Source organism: Lycium ferocissimum, chromosome 2 (assembly GCF_029784015.1).
Source record: "Lycium ferocissimum isolate CSIRO_LF1 chromosome 2, AGI_CSIRO_Lferr_CH_V1, whole genome shotgun sequence".
In the NCBI taxonomy this organism is placed as follows: domain Eukaryota; kingdom Viridiplantae; phylum Streptophyta; class Magnoliopsida; order Solanales; family Solanaceae; genus Lycium; species Lycium ferocissimum.
In genome coordinates, this window is record NC_081343.1 from 7,690,554 (window position 1) to 7,710,892 (window position 20,339).

At 34.8% G+C, this 20,339-nt stretch overlaps 1 protein-coding gene and 1 long non-coding RNA gene across 2 annotated transcripts; one reads left to right on the forward strand and one right to left on the reverse strand.

Annotated features, from left to right (window-relative positions):
• Window positions 1-458: 458 nt before the first annotated feature.
• Window positions 459-3,941, reverse strand: LOC132047401 (uncharacterized). The gene is made up of 3 exons (XM_059438450.1): window positions 3,659-3,941; window positions 705-812; window positions 459-619 (listed from the first exon to the last, which is right to left on the reverse strand). The coding sequence occupies exons 1-3, from the start codon at window positions 3,939-3,941 to the stop codon at window positions 459-461; spliced, it is 552 nt and encodes a 183-aa protein (XP_059294433.1).
• A 6,070-nt stretch (window positions 3,942-10,011) lies between these two features.
• LOC132033457 (uncharacterized) lies at window positions 10,012-14,071 on the forward strand. The gene is made up of 2 exons (XR_009408742.1): window positions 10,012-10,258; window positions 13,708-14,071. It is a non-coding gene; the product is annotated as an uncharacterized LOC132033457 (long non-coding RNA).
• The last annotated feature ends 6,268 nt before the right edge of the window (window positions 14,072-20,339 follow it).

Here is a 20,339-nt window from a genome sequence, read left to right on the forward strand (position 1 = left end):
CTTTGTCTTAACAATTCCCATACACTAGAAACTGTGAATTTGCCAGAACTTGTCACCATCCACCAGGGCTTGTCCTATTGATCTTCTTCAATATACACTTTCATTTCCTTTAGAACATGATTAGCAATCTCCTCAGGTAAATAATGATGCAGCAGTTCCTCATTCTATCCATTCTCAGTAATAAGCTTACTCACATCTTCCATACTATCATCAATGATAAAGTCATTAGGAACAACATAGTGTAATGCTCCCAGCTTAGTCCAGTTATCATACCAAATATTAGCAGTACCACTATGTGCTTCCCATCAGATCTCTTGTTCAATGCTATCTCTAGCTTCTAACACCATTTTCCACACTTGAGACCCTCCTTTCTATGTAACATATTATGGATACTGCTTTTTACAGTATTTATTCCAAAGAAAATTTGCCCACAGAGAATTGGAAGTTCTGAACCTCCACTATAATTTAGCATTCAAAGCCTTGGATACATCAAAAAGAGACCTGAATCCCAATCCTCGTTCTTCAATTGGTAAGCACATCTTTAACCAAGCAGCCCAATATTTAGCCTTCACATCCTCTTTACTAGACCAAAAAAACTTTGCAAAATCTGATGAATCTCCTTGATCACACACTTGGGAGACCTTATAGCTGATAGAATATGGATAGGAATACTATGAACACACTCTTGATCAATACTGCCTTACCTCCTGGTGAAAGAAGTTTACCTTTCCAAGCTTGCAATTTATCTCTGATCTTCTTAATAAGGTCAGTATAATCAACTTTCCTCTTCCTTGCATGAGTTATTGGACAGCCTAAGAATAAAAAAGGAAAGTTCCTGTTACACCCCGAATTTTCGCACATTAAAGTCGCATCATGAGTTAGTCGACGCAAGTTCAAAAGAAATTATCTTTAGGTTAAAATGGATTGAGCTTATTAATATAAATGGTTATAAGAGTCTATAAATAATATTAGTAAGTGGCGGAAGGTTTGGAGGTTAAATGAATCAAAGAAATGAGTTTCGTCAAAAGTCGACAAGTTGAAAATACGATAACTTGTACTTTTGGGTGAGATTAGGAGTGCTTCACATGCTAAGAAAGTAATGATATGAAGTATTTGAATTGTGTAATGGTTTCTTGTTAAGTTTGGAAGTCAAATGAGTTGTAATACGAAAGTCGACAAAAGGCGTTGCAAGTTAAGTATATAAATTTCACTGAAATTTGGGTCAGGTCAGATGTCGTGGAGCGTTCTCTATATCTACTTGGAGTTATGGGGTGATCCACCTATCAAATTGAAGGTCTACGAGTCTAGTTTCTAGCGCATTTTACTGTTTGTCGATGCGATATCAGAGTAGAGAGAAAATTGCATTTCCATCCAGGGACGCAAACTGCCGCGGGACAGAAAATTTGGTCGGTGGCTTAACTTAAGCTAAGTATATATTGGACCCCTTAAACGATTTTTCTCCTCATTTCTTCCCCTTCAAAGACTTGGAAAACCCTAGGTTACTCTCTCAAACATTTCTCCATCAATCATAACCAAATCCAAAGGCTAATCAAGTCATCTCAGCGCAAGGAATCTCGTAGTAATCATAGAACCTCCATTTCTTCATCGTTTCGCTTCTCGGAAGAATTCTTCAACTTGAAGTAATCTTTGTTTTGGAGTGTTCTTCATCAATTAAGGTATTTTTCCTCATCTTAATGATTCTCTTAAGCTTCTCCAAGTATTAAACCTAAGAAAATGGAGGGAAAATCCCATCTGAATAAGTTACGGTTAAAACTTGAAACTTCCATGGACATGGCTAACTTGTTGAGCTATTTGTGTTGGGTTTGTTGTATTGTTTGGAGTTATGATGGTATGGATTGAATCATGGTAGTAAGGAGTAGTAGAAAAGTAGTTTTTTGGTAGTGTTTTACAAGAAGCTACACTACGAAAGAGCTTACAAACTTGTGCCTACTGGTGCTCGATAAAATGACCAAATGAAGATTTTTATTGGCTATATGCTCAAAGTTGATCTCGAATTGTTCGAGTCCTGTAGGAAGTCAGTTGTAAAGTGTTCAAGGCTTCGGGAAGCATGGAAAAACTTCATCGTTGAGGTATGTAAGGCTTCCTATTCTCTTTGTGGCATGACTAGATTTCAAATGACCTTTCATTGAAAAGTTGTTCCATTAACTTGGATCAATCGCGTTCCATGATAATTGAGCTGACACATACTTCATCTATGACTTGTACCAAATTATGTTCCACATCTCCTTTTGTCTATCGATTAAAAGACTTTCTATTCAACTTGTGTCGATTATGTTCCAAAATGGTTAAGCTTACCTTTTTCTCATGAATAGCTCGTATTGAAGTACCTTTCGCATTTCGTATCCCTCTTGTTTATCGAAGTAAGAATGATGTTCATTATAGTACTCTTCACATCAAAGTTGAGGCAGTTGTATTTCCATTCGTTTGAGTTGATCTTTACCTCATATGTAATCTGTATCAAATATATTTCATATCCTTTACATTTGTGGTCTTCTTGATTGAAAGCTAAAGTACGTAGCGACAATAATGAAAGTCGTAGGGTAACGACAACAGGTCACTCCGACTCTTTCTATGATATCTCTTCTGAGGTCAGTCTTGCATTGCACTTATATATATATATATATATATATATATACAGGGACGTAGATGTGCACCTAGATGGATTTCTTTCATTACTGTGCCGTGTCCTAGATGGCCGGGTAGGAATGTAGCTGTGCATACCACTGATCAATTGGGCAGAGTTGATGATATGATGATGAGCTCACCCCACAGAGGGATATATATATATATATATATATATATATATATATATATTATACGATATGATATGTTATAAGCCTCCACCGTGAGGAATGATTTTACGAGCATGCATTTACATTTATGTCATGGTTATGGTCGCCCTCAGTGGCCTCGTTCAGAGTTTCAGGTTATCTCTACATCTCTTCCCATATTTTCTGTATCACTTATGCTTATGTCATGTTTATTCTTACCACCTTACATACTCGGTACATCTTTCGTACTGACGCAATTTATGCGCTGTGATCATGCCCACTAGTACAGGTAGACGGATTGGTGTACCTTTCTCAGTAGGATACCAGAGTTCAGTAGGGATGTTTGCACTTCATTCTTTGGAGTTCTTTGGTCAGAGTCATCAAATAGGATGCATGTATGCATATATCTATATATTATGAGTATGGCAATAGGTATGTCGGGGCCCTGTCTCAATCAGTTGATGCATATTAGTACTCTTAGAGGCTTATAAACTATCAGTCAGTGTACAGGTAATGTGTTTGGCCTTGCCGGCCTTCTGACTAGTTGTCTTTCTTGGTTGTGGCCTTGTCGGCCCTAGTTATGCATATATGTGTTGTTGGGCCTTTTCTGCTTGCAGGTTCTCATGATATACTTCTTACTATTATTATTCAGCGGCCTTGTCGGCCTATGATTCACGTTACAGAGTTCAGATATCACAGTTGATTCGCTCGGTCCTTCAGGTGCAGGGTGCCGACCACACCCTCCAAGGTTGGGGTGTGACATTTCCCTCTTGTAAAACTAGTGATCTGCTCAACTTGTTGCACTAATACATTGGAGACCTTAGCATGTATGTAGAATGAACTCTTTCTCTTATTAATCAGCTGACCAGAGCTATCTTCATAAGCCTTCAATGTAGACATGGTTAACTCCAAAGATTTTTTATCAGCTGATGCAAAAACTATGGTGTCATCGGCATAAGCCAAATGATTAAGATTGGAACTCCATTTTGGCATCATATACCGTTTGAAATCTTGACCATCAAATAATGCATTAAGAGCCCTTGTTAATACTTCAGCAGACAGTATGAATAATGCAGGTGATAGTGGATCACCCTGTTTAACTCCTTTAGTTGAGTGAAAGAAACCATGAGCTTGACCATTTACCAACATAGACTACAAATTGTTAGCCAGCAGTCTCCACATTATATCAATACATTTCTCAGAAAATCCCATGCTCCTCAGAACCTTCATCAGAAAGAACCAAGAGACTCTACCATAGGCCTTAGTCATATCCAATTTGAGGACTACATTAGCTGGCTTGCCCCTTAACCCTATGTCAGAAATTATCTCTTGAGTTAACAAAACATTCTCAATAATATTCCTGCCCTTTACAAATCCAGATTGATTGGCAATTATCAATCTAGGTAGGGACTTCTCCAACTTGTTATGCACCACTCTAGAGATAACTTTGTTAATAAAGTTACTAAGGCTAATAGGTCTTATGTCAGAAAAGCTTTCCACCTCATTCTTCTTTGGCAACAAAACCAGGTTGGTATGAGTGATAGACTTGGGCAAAGTCTGAACCTCAAAGAATACCTTAACCACATGAAATACATCCACACTAACAGTTTCCCAACAGCATTGATAAAATATACCAGTAAGTCCATCTGGACCACTAGCACTATCTCCTGATAATTCAAACACAGCCTGTTTGACCTCTTCCATAGTTGGGATAGCAACAATATCTGCATTCTCCTCCTGTGATAACATACTAGGAATGTGATGCAATATAGCCCTCTCATATTGAAAATTATGCATTAAATCCTGAGTGAATTGCTTCTGATAAAAGGCAATAGCCTCATTAGCTATCTCATTAACATTTTCAATTCAATTCCTATCAAAATTCTGAGTTCTTCTAATCTGAGTTCTTTTCCTTCTACCATTAACAATATTGTGAAAAAATCTAATGTTCCTATCCCCTTCAGCAAAGCAATCATAACCAGATTTTTGTCTCCAATAATCCTCTTCATAGTGCAAGTACTTCTTAAGTTCAGCCTAAGCTCTTTGTAACACCATTCAATTGACTTCAGTAGGGCCTTCTTCAAACAACTGTTCTTTAATTCTGACTATATCCTCTCTAATGGTCAATTGCTTAAAAATATCCCCAAAAACCTGCCTGCTCCATGCCGATAAAACAGATTTAATCTTCTTCACTTTCTGCTTAAAAGATAAAAATACATCCCTTTCTTCTTTTGCATGCTAGTTCTGAGTAACTACTGATTGGAAATATTCATGATCAACCCAAAATTTTAGAAATTTGAAAGGCCTAATAAATTGCTGTTGTTGATCACTACCAGATAATAATAAAGGAGCATGGTCAGAACCAGTCCTAAATAAATGATCCACTTCAATGAAACCAAACCATTGCTGCATCAAGTTATTATATAACATTCTATCAAGCCTTTTGAAGATACACTGCCCATCAGATCTCCCATTCCACCAAGTGAAAGGACTTCCTTTAAAACCTGCTTCAATCAACTCACAAGAATTAATACAAAATGCAAAGTCTTCATATTCATTTGGTAATACTGGTAATCCACCAATCTTCCCTTTCTCATTCAAAATCCCATTAAAATCACCCTCTATCAACCATGGTGCTACCATGCCATCAGCTAGAACATAAAGGCTATTCTATAATGCTAATCTTTCCATTGCATCATACTTTGCATAGACCATGGTTACAAACATGATCTTATTCAGATGTTGGAAGGTAAGCTTACAGGAAATTTGTTGAGAATCATTCCACACAATATCCACATCAATATCTGCATTTACAAAAAACCAGATCTTTCCAGAGGCATTATAACAAGCATGAACCATCCCTAACTTCCTCTTATATTGTTGAATATGTCTAAAATGTTGAAAAGGTTCCATCAGTGCTATAAGGAAAAACTTATGATGCCTATGCAACATCTGCACTCTATGGATTGCTTTCTGAGTCTTCACTGATCTGATATTCCAGAATAATGTTTTCATCATAACTTATGATTACCCTTTGCTGCTCTGTAAGGAATAACACTAAAAGGTTGCCCTTCAGAGCTACAATGTTTCTTCTTTGATACCTTAGAGTGAGATTTTGGAGATAATCCTGTTGCCACTACTACCTTATCTAAGGCTTCAGCCAAAGCCTCAGATGTCTCAGCATCACTTGTGCTTGCAGCCTTTTCACCTGTATCATGAATAACTTCTGACTCTATGATATTATGAGAGACAAAATCATGAAGGTCCTTCATAGGATAAATGATCTTCACAGCTTCCACAGGTATAGGAACTTGAACAATAGCTTGTGAAATACTATCATTCAGTTCTTCTATAGAGGTAACCAAATTCTCCATTATGACTATATCTGTGTGAACCTGATTATCATCCTTGTTCTCTAAATAATTTTCCCAATTGACCCCCATCTCTTCCATCAACTCACTAGAATGTTCAGCATACAGTCTTTTCTTACTTTCCTCATCTGCTATTGGTGATATAAAGTCCTCTATCTCTTCATCCTGTGTTTCAGCGTGATTTGATCCCTCTGCATCAATTGTCTTTTCTCTAGAAAAATATTTATCAACCCACTCCTTAGTAGTCCCTGCATCAACTTCTAAAGGCATATTATGCAATTTGTCTGTGTTGTTCTTGGCTACCTCAGTCTTCTCACCTGAAGTGATAACATTTGGTTTAACAACACTACTCTTCCCCTTCACAACTACATTATCAATTGTCATGGAAATGCACTCCTCATTTCTGTTAACTTGATCCATAACTTCTTCTTCATTTATCTTGTCTACCACTTCTGTACCAGCAGCCTTGGAATTATCAAGTATTTCTACAACACCTGATGTTGATCCATCATTATCAGTCTCTTGTTGCCCATCTTGAAGAACATTAAATTTTTTTTTTTACTAATATCAATATTTGTAATCTCCTTGGCTTGAATATGGTTGTTAGTCTCTCTTCCATCCTTAATTGCATTCTAGTTTCCTAGATCACCAAGAATCCTTCCACTGGCTAGGATTCTTGCTCTTCCTTTTCTAAACTTCTGATAATTCCATCTGTATGGTTGTTGCACCCTATGATTATCAGGTTTCTCAGTTATTTCCTTTCCATTCTCCACTGCATCAACTTGTTTCTCATAATGAGAAACCATCTCTTTCCCTTTCTCTGTATTGGCACCTACCTATTTACCTACATTGCAATCCTCCTCCTGATATAATTCAGGATGGTAATTCCAACATCCATCTTCATTATGCCCTTGCAATTTACACTCACGACAATAGTTTAGAAGATTGTCATATCTGATTTTCACTTTTTCAATCCTGATCTCATGAGTTACCTCATCCTCTACTCCATGTTAACAAAATCAGAAGATCCTCCAACAAGTCAATCATCACCTTAACTCTAGCACAACTAGGTCTAGTACGATTCTCAGTAGCTTTATCAACATGCAAATGAGTACCAACAGCTGATGCAATTGAAAAAACAGTCTCCTTTACAAAGAAAGTTGGCATTAAACCAGGCAATGATATCCATGAAATTACTTTAGATGTTTCCTCATCTATTTTAAACTTTGTATCATAAATAAGTGGCCTCATCAAGTATGAATATCCATCTTTGGAGTTTAATAATATGAAGGTTTAGAACATATATTAACAAGATCCTCTATAAGAGATAGTCGAATCAAAACATGTCTATGTCTAAACAATCCAATTTCACAATTTCCTTTGATTTCACATTGATTAGGAATAATCTTACGCAGTTCATCCATTTCTGGCCAGCCATATGAAAATTTGTCAATAACAGCGTATTGTAGTTTTTGTAATTTCTCCATTTGCGCACTTCATTATGAGTCCATCTTACCACTAGGATTCCATTCTTAATAACCACTTTTTTCATTGAAATACTAGTAGAAGCCGTCATTGTTGCATTACTTTCAGGAGGGTTTTGCATGAGTTTTAACATAGGTGGTTGAAAAAAATTTGTGTACTTTGTTTTGGGAGTTGCAGGCGTGTTATGGGCTGAGCTTTGGTTGTAGTAAGGTTAGAGGATGACTGGCCAACCACCAGGGGAGGCTGACTAGTGGCCATGTTGCCAGCGACAAGGTAGTTTTAGGCTAGGGTTTGCATGAAAAGTAGGGTTTTGCTAGAGAGCTTTTATTCCTTGCTAAAAAATTCACACCTTTTTGTCTTCTCATCATTTAGTAATGCAAACATAATAGCTGGAAAAGTTTTGTCTGGGCACAGAAACTCGTACTTTAGATGCGCAGGCAGCTGCTTAAGCTCAAGCTTAGGCAGCTCAACAATGGATGGTTTCTTGGTGGTGTATTTTTCAAATCAAGATCATGCTTCTTTGGGTGGTAAGAATATGAACCCAACCCAAAAAGAAAATTCACCGTCTCCAAATAGCCTTCCATGTCTTCAGCATCAAAATTCACTAGAACAGCAGTAAGAACTTCTACCAAACTTTCTTCTTCCATTTTGAATTCCACAGCTTCATCAATAACATCAAAAGAATCAATCATTAACAATAGCAACAAAATACATAGCCTTCCCCGAGGAATAACCAAATCTCTTACCTCGAACTCTGGTTTTAAAAGGATTTACCTCTTGTTTGACTAAATCCTTTTACTTGATTTTCCTAATTTCCCTTATAAATTAGGTGGCTATTCTAAAAAACATAAAAATCTAAAAGAGTCCACAACCTAGAAGTAGCTTTTATGCCTCGCATAAAAGTGAACCGTAACATTGGGTCGTATAAGATCCTATGAAAGATCGAGCAAGTAGCTTATGAGTTAGAGTTTCCACAAGAATTGGCTAGTGTACACCCAGTATTTCACGTGCCTATTTTGAAGAAGTTCATGGGGGACCGGTCTCTGGTTGTTCCTGCAGAGATCACAGGGGTGAAAGAGAGCCTGTCTTACGAGGAGATTTCAGTGGCTATCCTTGATCGACAGGTTCGCAAGTTGAGAACTAAGGAGATTGCTTCAGTAAAAGTGCTATCAGAACTCAAAAAGTTGAAGAGGCGACGTGGGAAGCTAAAGAGGGTATAAAGTCTAAGTATCCTGATCTCTTTGAAGAGCAAGCAGAAAATGTTGAAGGTAACTAACCTTTTCATTCAGACCCTATATATTATAATCTCCATGTCTTTTAGTCATTTTAGTAGTCATTCAGTTCAGTACCAGTTCAGTATTTTCTCAGTTCAGTATTCATGTGTTCATGACAATTTAGTGTTCACATGTTCCCATCAATCATGTTTAAGGTCCATAGTTAGCCGTAGTAACAACCAGGATAATCATTCGTGGACGAATTATCCAAAGGGGGGAGATCCATAAACCTAGATTAGGTGTGGATGTGTTAAATGAGTATTAATGTGGTATTTTAGACATGTGAAGTACTATTGGGATGATTTTGTATGGAAATAGTTGTTTCGAAATCAAGACGAATAGTGAGGTGCTTGAAATTCGATAGAATCGGCTAAGTTTATGGCAGGTCTACCTTTCATCCTGATTTCATGAAAATTCCATTGAGAATTTGAAAAAACATACAGTATGAAAAGTTGTAGTGCTTTGAAATATCTTTCCATCTATATATGGTGGAGCCCGAGCGGATCTCTGTGCAAAAAGTTATGGGATTTTTACTAGACATTGCGCAGTTTGCGCGGCTAGCTATGCGAAGACACTTCAGGTGGTTGACCATACACTAGAGGCAGTGTTACTGCCCTTGCTACACGTTCAGCTGTGCATCTGCGTACCGGGTAGGTTATTTTAAAAGCCCTACATCATTCCCTAAACCCCAAACACGAAAATTTGCTCTAGAAAGGAAAGCTCTCAAGAACCCAACTTCCTCCAAGGTCCCTCCATCATCCAAGGTAAGTTCTAATGATGATTCTAAGTTAATTTCAATTCTCCAACGCCTTATTAACATAGGTAAACCTAGGGTTGGGCACAATGTGGTTCAAACCGAAAAAACCAACCGAACTGCGAAGTTAATTTCTATTTCGGTTTATTCGGTCCTGTTCGGTTTAAATTTATATGATTTCAACAATTCAGTTCGATTTTCGATTTATACAAAATTTAATTCGATTAAACCGAAAAATCAAATTTTAACAAGCCGCCTTTTTTCTTGAAACATATTATACATATATATTGGGCTTTTGCCCATAAATAATAAACTAAAGAGCCCCAATCCCAATCCCAAAATAAAATATCCAACCCAATTATTGAAACCCTATCCATCTAATATATACCCAAGCAAAAATAAAAATTACTTCATCTACTCATCTTCGGCTACTCAAAACCCTATCCATCTTCAGTTCACTCAAAACTCAAAACCCACTACGCTCTACCTGTCATCTACTCATCTTCGGCTAGGGTTTAACTTGCTCTCTTCCATCCTGTCATCTTCAACTTGCTCTCTTCCATCTTCAGCTAGGGTTCTTAAGTAAGCTTCTTTTTTGCTTTTTCGTTTGGAATTTTTGAAATACAGAACATTTAATCAAAAGAGTTTGAGATGCATTTTGTTCATGATTCTTGAATTATTTTGTTTGTGCATGTTGATCTTGTAGTAGTACTTAGCTTTTTATACCCTCGTGTTTGCATAAACAAGATTAAAATGAAGTGAATAATAAAATCCAACTCCCATACTGAAATAGAGGCACCTGATATATTCATTTTGCCTTTTCAGTTGTTTCCATCATTTAATGTGATTATTTTAGGTGGGGTTTGTTTATTATTTATTTTTATTATAAAAAATGGATCTTTTTTAATTAGTGGTGCCTTTGCTTCTTGTTTATACAAGGTTATTTTCTTTTTTCCCTTTGCTTTTTCTTTTTTTGTTGCATTTTGTTCATAATTCTTGAATAATTTGTTTGTCCATGTTGGTGCTTTAGTTGTAGCCTTTTGTGTTGTGGCCTGTGGATTCGAAGAGCACATAAGTAAATAGTAATTAGTTTGGTCTCCTCGCTCGAATACTTGTGTTGTTGTGTGCTCATTAGTTTTTCTGTCTTCTCTCTCGATTACTTGTGTGCTCGCTTGTTGAAATTGGCCATGGCTACGAGGAGTACTGTAATGTTAGTGTTGTTGTGATTGATTTGAGAAAAGATCTATGACATTGTGATGGTCTGGTAGTTTTAATCAATTAAGTGTGTATTTTTGTTAGTGATTTTAATTTAAGAGTTTTCTTAAAGAATGAAACTCAAATTAACATAGGTCGCTAATGAAGCTCAGAGCTAAAGCTGATGTTTTGATTTATTAGCTGATTTAGCTACCTATGTCAACAAGGATTAAGTTACAGTTATAATTTAAAAGAGTTAAAAGTACTATTTTTCCATTTCCGCTAGAACATAACAGGTAATAACTTAAGTTTATATAGAATTTAAGTTACCGTTATAACTTAAGAGTTAAGAGTACTACTTTTTCATTTCCACAAGAACTTAACAACAGTTTCTAACTTAAGTTTACATAGAATTCAACAGTGTATAACTTAAGTTTATAACTTCTGATTGTGCTCACTGCCCAGTTATATTCACTTATTCAGTGTAGCCGTGCTCAACATTTGAATATTCTATTCTTCTTGTTTGCTTTCATAGATGGTAGAAAAGGAAAGTAGGCTAAGTGAAGGTGGGGCTTCAAATGAAAACACACCTAACATTTTATGTCCAAGTCCAGTTGAAGCTTCAAAGAAAAGAAAAGTCATGGAACCTAGAGCTAGTTGTTGGAAGCACCTTGAAAGGGTAGTTGTCGATAGAGCTCATAGAGCAAAATGTATACATTGTGGGAAAACTTATGCAGCTGCAACAAAAAAAAATGGTACTACATCAATGAATAACAATTTGAAGAAGTGTCCTAATCTTCCCCGCCCCGTAGAAGATAGTCAAACACACATAAGTTTCCTACCTTCTTCAATTGGGGCAAAGGATGAGGTGAATAGCAATTGGAGATTTGATCAAGAAAAAAGTAAGAGAGATTTAGCTAAAATGGCAATTATTGATGAGTTTCCATTTAATTTTGTTGAAAAGGAAAAGCTTTAAAAGTTTTATGGCAGTCAATTTGCCACAATTCCAGATTCCTTCTCATGGGATCTTGACAAGAGATTGTTTTGATCTCTATAGTGAAGAAAAACAAAAGTTGAAGAAGATTTTCAAAGAAGCACGTCCAAAAATTTGTCTTACGATAGATACTTGGACATCTATACAAAGAATCAACTACATGTGTCTGACGGCTCATTTTATTGATAGAAACTGGAAACTGCATAAAATAATTATAAATTTTTGTCCTATTTCTAGTCATAAGGGTGATGATATGGCAACTACCATTACTAATTGCTTTCTTGAATGGGGTTTGGATAGTGTGTTTACTATTACGGTTGATAATGCTAGTTCTAATAATGTAACCGTGAAAGAAGTGTCAAAACAATTGAATAATTGGGGAACTAATATAATGGAGGGTAAACACCTTCATGTGAGGTGTATGACTCATATACTTAATCTTATTGTGAAATATTTCTATCAAACGAGTTAGACAAGCCGAGAGATACATTGGGCAGTCACCTGCAAGACTTAGAAAGTTCAAAGAATGTTGTGAATCTCAATTGATAACGTGTAACAAATCATTAAGTTTAGATGTTCCCACTCGATGAAACTCCACATACTTGATGCTTGATACAGCACAATATTTTGAGCTTGTCTTTGAAAGATATGGTTATCATGATGTTGGATTCTTGGATTATCTCTGTACCTGTATTTGTGAAGATGGAACTCGTGCAGGTGTTCTCACAAGTGTTGATTGGAAAAATGTGAAGACAATGGTAACATTTCTGGAAAATTTTTATGAACTTACTTTGAAGGTATCTGGTTCAAATTATGTCACTTCCAATGTGCACTTTACTGATATTGCTGAGCTTGATCTTATTTTGAAAGAGATGATGCAAACTGAAGATGCTAGTTTGAAATTAATGGCAACAAGAATGAAAGAAAAGTTCAAGAAGTATTGGGGTGAACAAGATGATTTTTATTGCATCTGTGTTGGATCCCCATAACAAGCTTGAATATGTTCCTTTTGCAATGAAGGATATGTTTGGAGAAGAAGCCGGGAAGAAACTAATTGGTGAAGTGAGTAAATATATGCATTCTTTGTTTGATTATTATGTTAAGAAAAGATCAAAAGGCTCTCTCCCTGCATCATCTTCACCTACTTCATCTGTCACCTCATTGAGTACATCTAGTGTGAGTGGTTATGGCAACTTTCAAAGAAGAGGAACAATGAGAATGAAACAATTATTTGAGAGGCATAAAGAATTTAGTGGAGGTTTAGGTAGTAAATCAGAGTTAGATAGATATCTTGGTGAAGATATTGAGCCAGAGTCGGATAGGTTTAATATATTAAAGTGGTGGCAAGTTCGCCAATCGAGATTTCCTATTCTTGCGGAGATGGCTCGTGATGTGTTAGCCATTCTCATTTCAAGTGTTGCATCAGAAATTGCATTCAGTGCAGGAAATCGTATTCTTGATCACTTTAGGAGTTCATTGACTCCTAAACTAGTGCAATCTCTTATTTGTCCTCAAGATTGGCTTAGAAGTGAACCTATTCGTATTAATATTGAGGAAGATTTAGAGTATCTTGAGAAGCTTGAACTTGGTAAGAATTTTTTGTTTTGTATGTTCATTATATTGAAAATAATTTTCTTATTTATGTTGCATAACAAGTTCTTACATATATCTTTTTTAGATATGGCTAGTTCTAGAAAAGAATCTAGTATTGTTCACATATAGTTGCAATTAGTGACATGTGTGGTAGGCAGAAAAATTCTATATATAACATGTTGAGTATATGTCCTTGATTTATTTTATTATCAGTGTTTAGCTTATAATTATGTTTTCTTTTGTTGTAAAGGTTTGATCATGCCGCCTAAATGTCAATCACCTGTTTGGGATCACTATGAAATGGTGGAGGAAATTGAAGGAGTGCGCATGATGAAATGTATCCATTGTGGTCAAATTTACCATTGTCACTTGAGGGGAAATGGGATTGAAGGTCTACAGAGACATGTTCATAGATGTCTTGAAAAACAACAAGGAATGCCACTGATGTTGCAAGTTCCTTTTGAAGTTTAGAATTTAGACTATGCAGTTATAACTTATGATGTTGATGTTTAATTATGCACTTGGTGTTGATGACTGTTGCTTGCTGCTTTAATTTGAAACTTTAGACTGTTCTAACTTTAAATGGTGTGTGATTTGTGACTGCTGATTTGGTATCAATTTTCTAAATTTCTAATGCACTTGGTGACATTGGTTTTAAGCTTCATTCTGCCCGCTTGCCGGTGTAATGCTTTATGGTGGTTGACCATCTCTTGCAGGCCAATGATTTTGTCTGTGTATGGTCTGTGTGACTGTGTGTTATATATATATATATGTATTTAATGTCTCTTTCTGGTCTCTCTAAATGTGACGGGCTGACGGCTTTGCTCCTGCGTGGCTGCGTTATCAGGCAAAGCAGCAGCAAAATCATAGAACAGGATGATCTCTCTATTTCATTCTTGACTAATTTATGTTGCTTGTACAAAACAGGATGTGCCTCTTTTGGCTACTCTTTCTCTAGCATTTTTCAAACACTTGATGTGATATATGGTGACATGGGGACAAGCCCTTTGTTTTTCTTAGATGTATTCAGCAAGGTGCACATCACTTCAGAAGTAGATGTCTTGGGGGCATTGTCTATTGTATTTTACGCAATTTCTCTCATTCCTCTAATGAAATATGTGTTTATAATGATTAAGGCCAATAACAGTGGACCTTTATACTCAAAACTCTTCTCGTTTTGGGATGGAGGTAGTAGTAAAAGGAGTTTTGCAAGCAAAGTTGTTGTTAAATAGAACTTCAAATTTGTTTTTATAGGTTGAAGATAGTCTCTAGTTAACTTCAAAAATAGTAATCTTGTGTAGGCAGGGGCAGGTTGTAGTTGTTAAAGAATAATATGGAACTAAGTTGTTGAGAGTTGAGACACAACTTAAGTGGGGGCTTAGTTTCTGTTAAATTGATGTCCTTTTGATCTATGGAACCACGCAACTGCCATGGGGCTAATTTGTACAATTCCTTGTAGATTTTTAATAAATTTCCTCAACAATGTATCTTAGAACACCCATTAGCATCTTTTCTTATGACAATGGGTGTTATCTTAGTAATATTAACAATGCAAATTGTGAATAAAAAACTCAAAAAACTCTTCTTGGTTAGTGGTAGGAAGATGTGATACAACAAAGTTTGACAAGTAGGAACTACTTATAATCTCCATTCCCTCTGTCATATTTCTTGGATTGTAGAGAAGGGTTGGCTTACAAACAGGAAATACTAGTAATAGAGGACTTAAGTGAAATGTGGGAAAAAGTTCTGCCACTGCATTAATTTGTATTTTGGCTGATGAAGTGATTATTATGCAGTCAACACTTTTCTACTGTCTCACACCGAGCTATATTAGGATTTTCTAAAATGATGAAGTATCAGTTTGATGCTTAACTATGTCATCCATAGCTAAATCGAAGAAACCGACCGAATAAACCGAATTGAAATTGCAAAAACCAAATAGAACCGAAGTTATTTCAGTTCAGTTTTAGCTTCCATTTTTTACAAACCAAAAACTGAACCGAATTTGTGAAACCGAACCGACCGAACGCCCAACCCTAGGTAAATCCTTCAAATTCTTATATAATCAATTAAGACTTCGTTTTAGATTAAAGAACCCTAGAATCCGAATTCAAGAGAATTAAACGTCAAAAAGGTAACATTTTCATCCTTTAATTGACTATAGCTTTATATTGCTGATTATAGACTATAAGTTCATGGATTTGATATAAAGCATGAACGATTATAGGTTTGGGCTATTGACTGTTGATTAAGGGTATTGTTTATCTTATGGGTGATGAAGAATAATATTGATTATAACAATATGAGATTATAGAATCATCTAGGAGCAAGAGAATGGGTTTTTGGGTGTAGAAACACCATTGATAAGAGTTGTGGTGCTTTATGTACACCTAGTAGTCGATAAAATGTCTAGATGGTCAAAGCATGAGTATTATTGCTAATATTAAATCCCTTTGACTTGTATTGTTATAGATTAAGGTTGAAAGGGTTGACGAATATTGTATTACGCTCAAAAGACAAAATTAAGGTATGTGAGGCTAACTCTCTATGTCTGGGAATGTTGATGATTCTCCCTATGATACACTTTATTGACTATTATGATTTCCCTCAGAATTAGAGTTTTACCTTAGTTTCATGAATAGTTGCAGAACCTCTATTCTCCGGTTTCGTAATTCGTTCGTAACTTTCATTTCGAATGTTGTGAACTTAAAAGGTAATCTATATAGACTCGTATTTGATACCCATGAGTTTCAGTCTACAAACTCGGCATGCTTAGAAATAGTTAAGGCTTCAGACCTCATAATCAGTCCTTAAATACATGTCTGAGTTTAGCAATGTTCATTATTCCAGTGATCTCAGTTTCTTAATAATAATTAATGAATATTAAACATATGTATTTTGCTCGAGGGAACGGTCTCATGTATACGTATACTTGGCCGAGGCAATTGACTGGCATACTTACTTGGCCAAGGACACTGATTTGTGTGCTTATATTGGGCCGAGGTCCCACATATGATTAACTCAGTTAAAACAGGTGAATTCATATTCAGAAGAGGGAGTACCTGTTACTTTACTTCTCTTGTTTAGTTCAATTATCAGTTTTAGTTCAGATGATATTACCTGTTTATTGATTTGGGCTGCCCTTTCCCGAGCACCCCACTTACAGTTATTTCCTTCAGTTGCTTTACATAAAAGTGCAATTCAAATGTATTGACGTCTCTTTTTCCCGGAGCCTACATCTCGCGATGCAGGTAACGATCTACAGGACGATGCATCTGCTTGCTAGGATCTCCAGTATCAGCTGATTGGTGAGCCCCAATTCTTTCGGGGCCTTATCATTTATTTACAGTCTTTACAGTAGTTATAGACAGTCAGGTATGCCGGGGGCCTTGTCCCGGCAACAGTCAGTGTTTTCAGTACTTCATTAGAGGCTTCATAGACTTGAGTGACAGTTAGACAGAGTCGCAAGCTTTTCGTGTTAAGCCATGTCAGCTATAGTTTATGCTTCAGACTTATGTTGGCGTTTCCGCATTTTGATTTGGCTTAAGTCATCGACAGACCCCTGACCTTGTCCTAATATTCCATTTGGACCCCCTAACTGAGACGTTGACCATATGGACCCTCGAACACAAGCTAAACTGTGCCATTTGAACACATCGTGCCAGCTTGGCACATGCGTGCAATACACTGCTTTAAAAAGAGCATGAGAGACCAAATTTTTCCTTTTTTAAAATTTTTAATCATTAAAAATTAATTTTAAGAAAAAATCTATTTTAAAATCTATTTAAATAATTTAAAAAAAAAAAACTGAAAAACCTAACCCATCCTCTCCGATCTGAAAACCTAGCCCACTTTGCCGTCGCCGCTCCACTTCAAAATCTATTTAAACAAATCTGCGACGAAAAACGGCACCATTTTTTTTAATTATTTAAATAGATTCTGAAGTGTAGCGGCGACGGCGGCGAAGTGAGCTAGGTTTTCAGATCGGAGAGGATGGGTTGGGTTTTTCAGATTTTTTTTTTTTAAATAGATTTTAAAATAGATTTTTCTTAAAATTAATTTTTTTTTTTTTGTCTATTTTTCCATGTCACACACAGCAAGTGAATATCACGCACCACACTTGGTATGGACTGTGTTCAAATGGCACAGTTTAGCTTATGTTCGAGGATCCAGATGGTCAACGTCTCAGTTGGGGAATCTAAATGGAATATCAGGACAAGTTCAGGGGTCTATCGATGACTTCAGGCTTTTGATTTATATTATTCAGACTTTCAATATATCAACATGTGTTAGTTTATTTTCCGCATTCAGTATGTTATGATATCATCTATTGATTCAGTCAGCCAGTTGGTTCGCTCGGTCACATGTAGTCAGGCACCGGATGCCATGTTACGTCCACCCCCAGGTTTGGGGCGTGACAATAATAATATACACTTTGTTCCAAAAAAAGAAAAAAAATCATATTTTAATGTTATAAAAATAACAAAAATATTTAAACTTAAAACGCAAAAGATATTCATATTTCAGTAATTAAAAATTAAAGAAAGTTAATACATTACTAATAAACTTTGACCCTTACGATATGGAAAATATTTGTCCAATGGAATAAATATGTGCAGATCTTTCAATAATTTTTTTCCCTTAATTATCGAAATATGTATTGATGTAGTATTCTTTGCCGAAATTGGTCTAATGTATTAACTTTTTAAAGTATTTGGTCAAAATACACCTATTATTATTTGACTAGGAGATTTAATTATACTAGCAATACATGCCCGTGCGATGCACGGGTTAAACATGTCTATTCACATTAATTAACTAGTCTTTAAGGTTTGTATTTTGAAAATAACTTTTAAAAACATTCTAATTGTTATTATATATAGCAACATATACAAAATGTATTTTATGTACTATCACTTTAGTTATAATTAAAAAATGGAGTTTAAAAATTAAAAACATATGATGGAATTAAGTCTTTGAGATGGCAAGAGTCGGACTTTTTTGTCATTGTCATGACAATAAAAATTGTTCATTGATGTGAAAAAGAAAATTAGTAAGAATATGAGGGAAAATTAATATTTTGATTCTAGATTTTTTTCTTTTAAATTCTTTAATATCTTATATGTATACCGATAGGTTGATATCTATTTCAATTAACTAACTGTTCAGATCCAAACATAAGAATCATTGTTGTATAAATTGGATTTTTTTAAAAGCAAAACTAATAAAATATTTTTATTAAATTAATTAAAAAATATATTATAATTTTTTATATTAACAATTATAGATTAAAAAAATTGTTGCAAAGAAATCAAAATTAGAAAGATATATGCTATATCGTAAATCACCAAATTTTAATTCCGAAATAAAAATATAAAGTAATACATTTTATAAATGTAAAGAAACTATAATCAGAGACTGTAAAGGAGAGTAAAATAAGTAAAGTACTGACAAAGAAGGAAAACGGGGATAAAAGTCACTCCCTCTCTTCACTTTTACTTGTCCACGTTAACATATCAAGAAAAAGAAATTTCTCTTCTTCTTATTTTACCCTTCATATTAATTACTGATTTTCAAATCATTTTCTGAGGCTATTGAGACTATACACCAATAAATATGGATATTATGATAAAATATATACTTCATTTATTAATTCTTAAAGAACGTGTAAAGTCAAAAGTGGACAAGTTATGTGTAGAAGAATTAAAATTGAAGTGCATACGTGTATACATGAGAAGAGAAAATGTATTTTATGTACCATCACTTTAGTTATAATTAAAAAATGGAGTTTAAAAATTAAAAACATATGATGGAATTAAGTCTTTGAGATGGCAAGAGTCGGACTTTTTTGTCATTGTCATGACAATAAAAGTTGTTCATCGATGTGAAAAAGAAAATTAGTAAGAATATGAGGGAAAATTAATATTTTGATTCTAGGTTTTTTTCTTTTAAATTCTTTAATATCTTATATGTATAGACGGGTTGATATCCATTTCAATTAACTAGCTTTGTTCATATCCAAACATAAGAACCATTGTTGTATATATTGGATTTTTGTAAAAAGCAAAACTAATAAAATATTTTTATTAAATTAATTAAAAAATATATTATAATTTTTTATATTAACAATTATAGATTAAAAAAATTGTTACAAAGAAATCAAAATTAGAAAGATATATGTTATATCGTAAATCATCAAATTTTAATTCCGAAATGAAAATATAAAGTAATACATTTTATAAATGTAAAGAAACAATAAAAAGAGACTACAAAGGAGGTAAAATAAGTAAAGTATTGACAAAGAAGGAAAACGCGGATAAAAGTCATTCCCTCCCTTCACTTTTACTTGTCTACGTTAACATATCAAGAAAAAAAAAATTCTTCTTCTTATTTTACCCTTCACATTAATTACTAATTTTCACATAATTTTCTGAGGCTATTGAGACTATACACCAATAAATATGGATATTATAATAAAATATATACTTCATTTATTAATTTTTAAAGAACGTGTAAAGTCAAAAGTAGACAAGTTATATGTAGAAGAATTAAAATTGAAGTGCATACATGTATACATGAGAAGAAAATAAATACCAGTACTATGACATATGTCCAAGTGGGATAAAAAAAGTAGTTGTTTAAGTGTATAATTTAGATATTTGTTTACTTTTATTTGTCCACGTTAACATATCAAGAGAAAGAAATTTTTGTTCTTATTATTAATTTTACCCTTCACATTAATTACTCATTTTCGAAGGCTACTGAGACTCACACCAATAAATACGAATACTATGGCAAAATATATGCTCCCTCCGTCCCATATTACTTGTCACTTTCTCTTTTGCATGCCCCTTAAGAAATCATAAATAAAAGATGTATTTT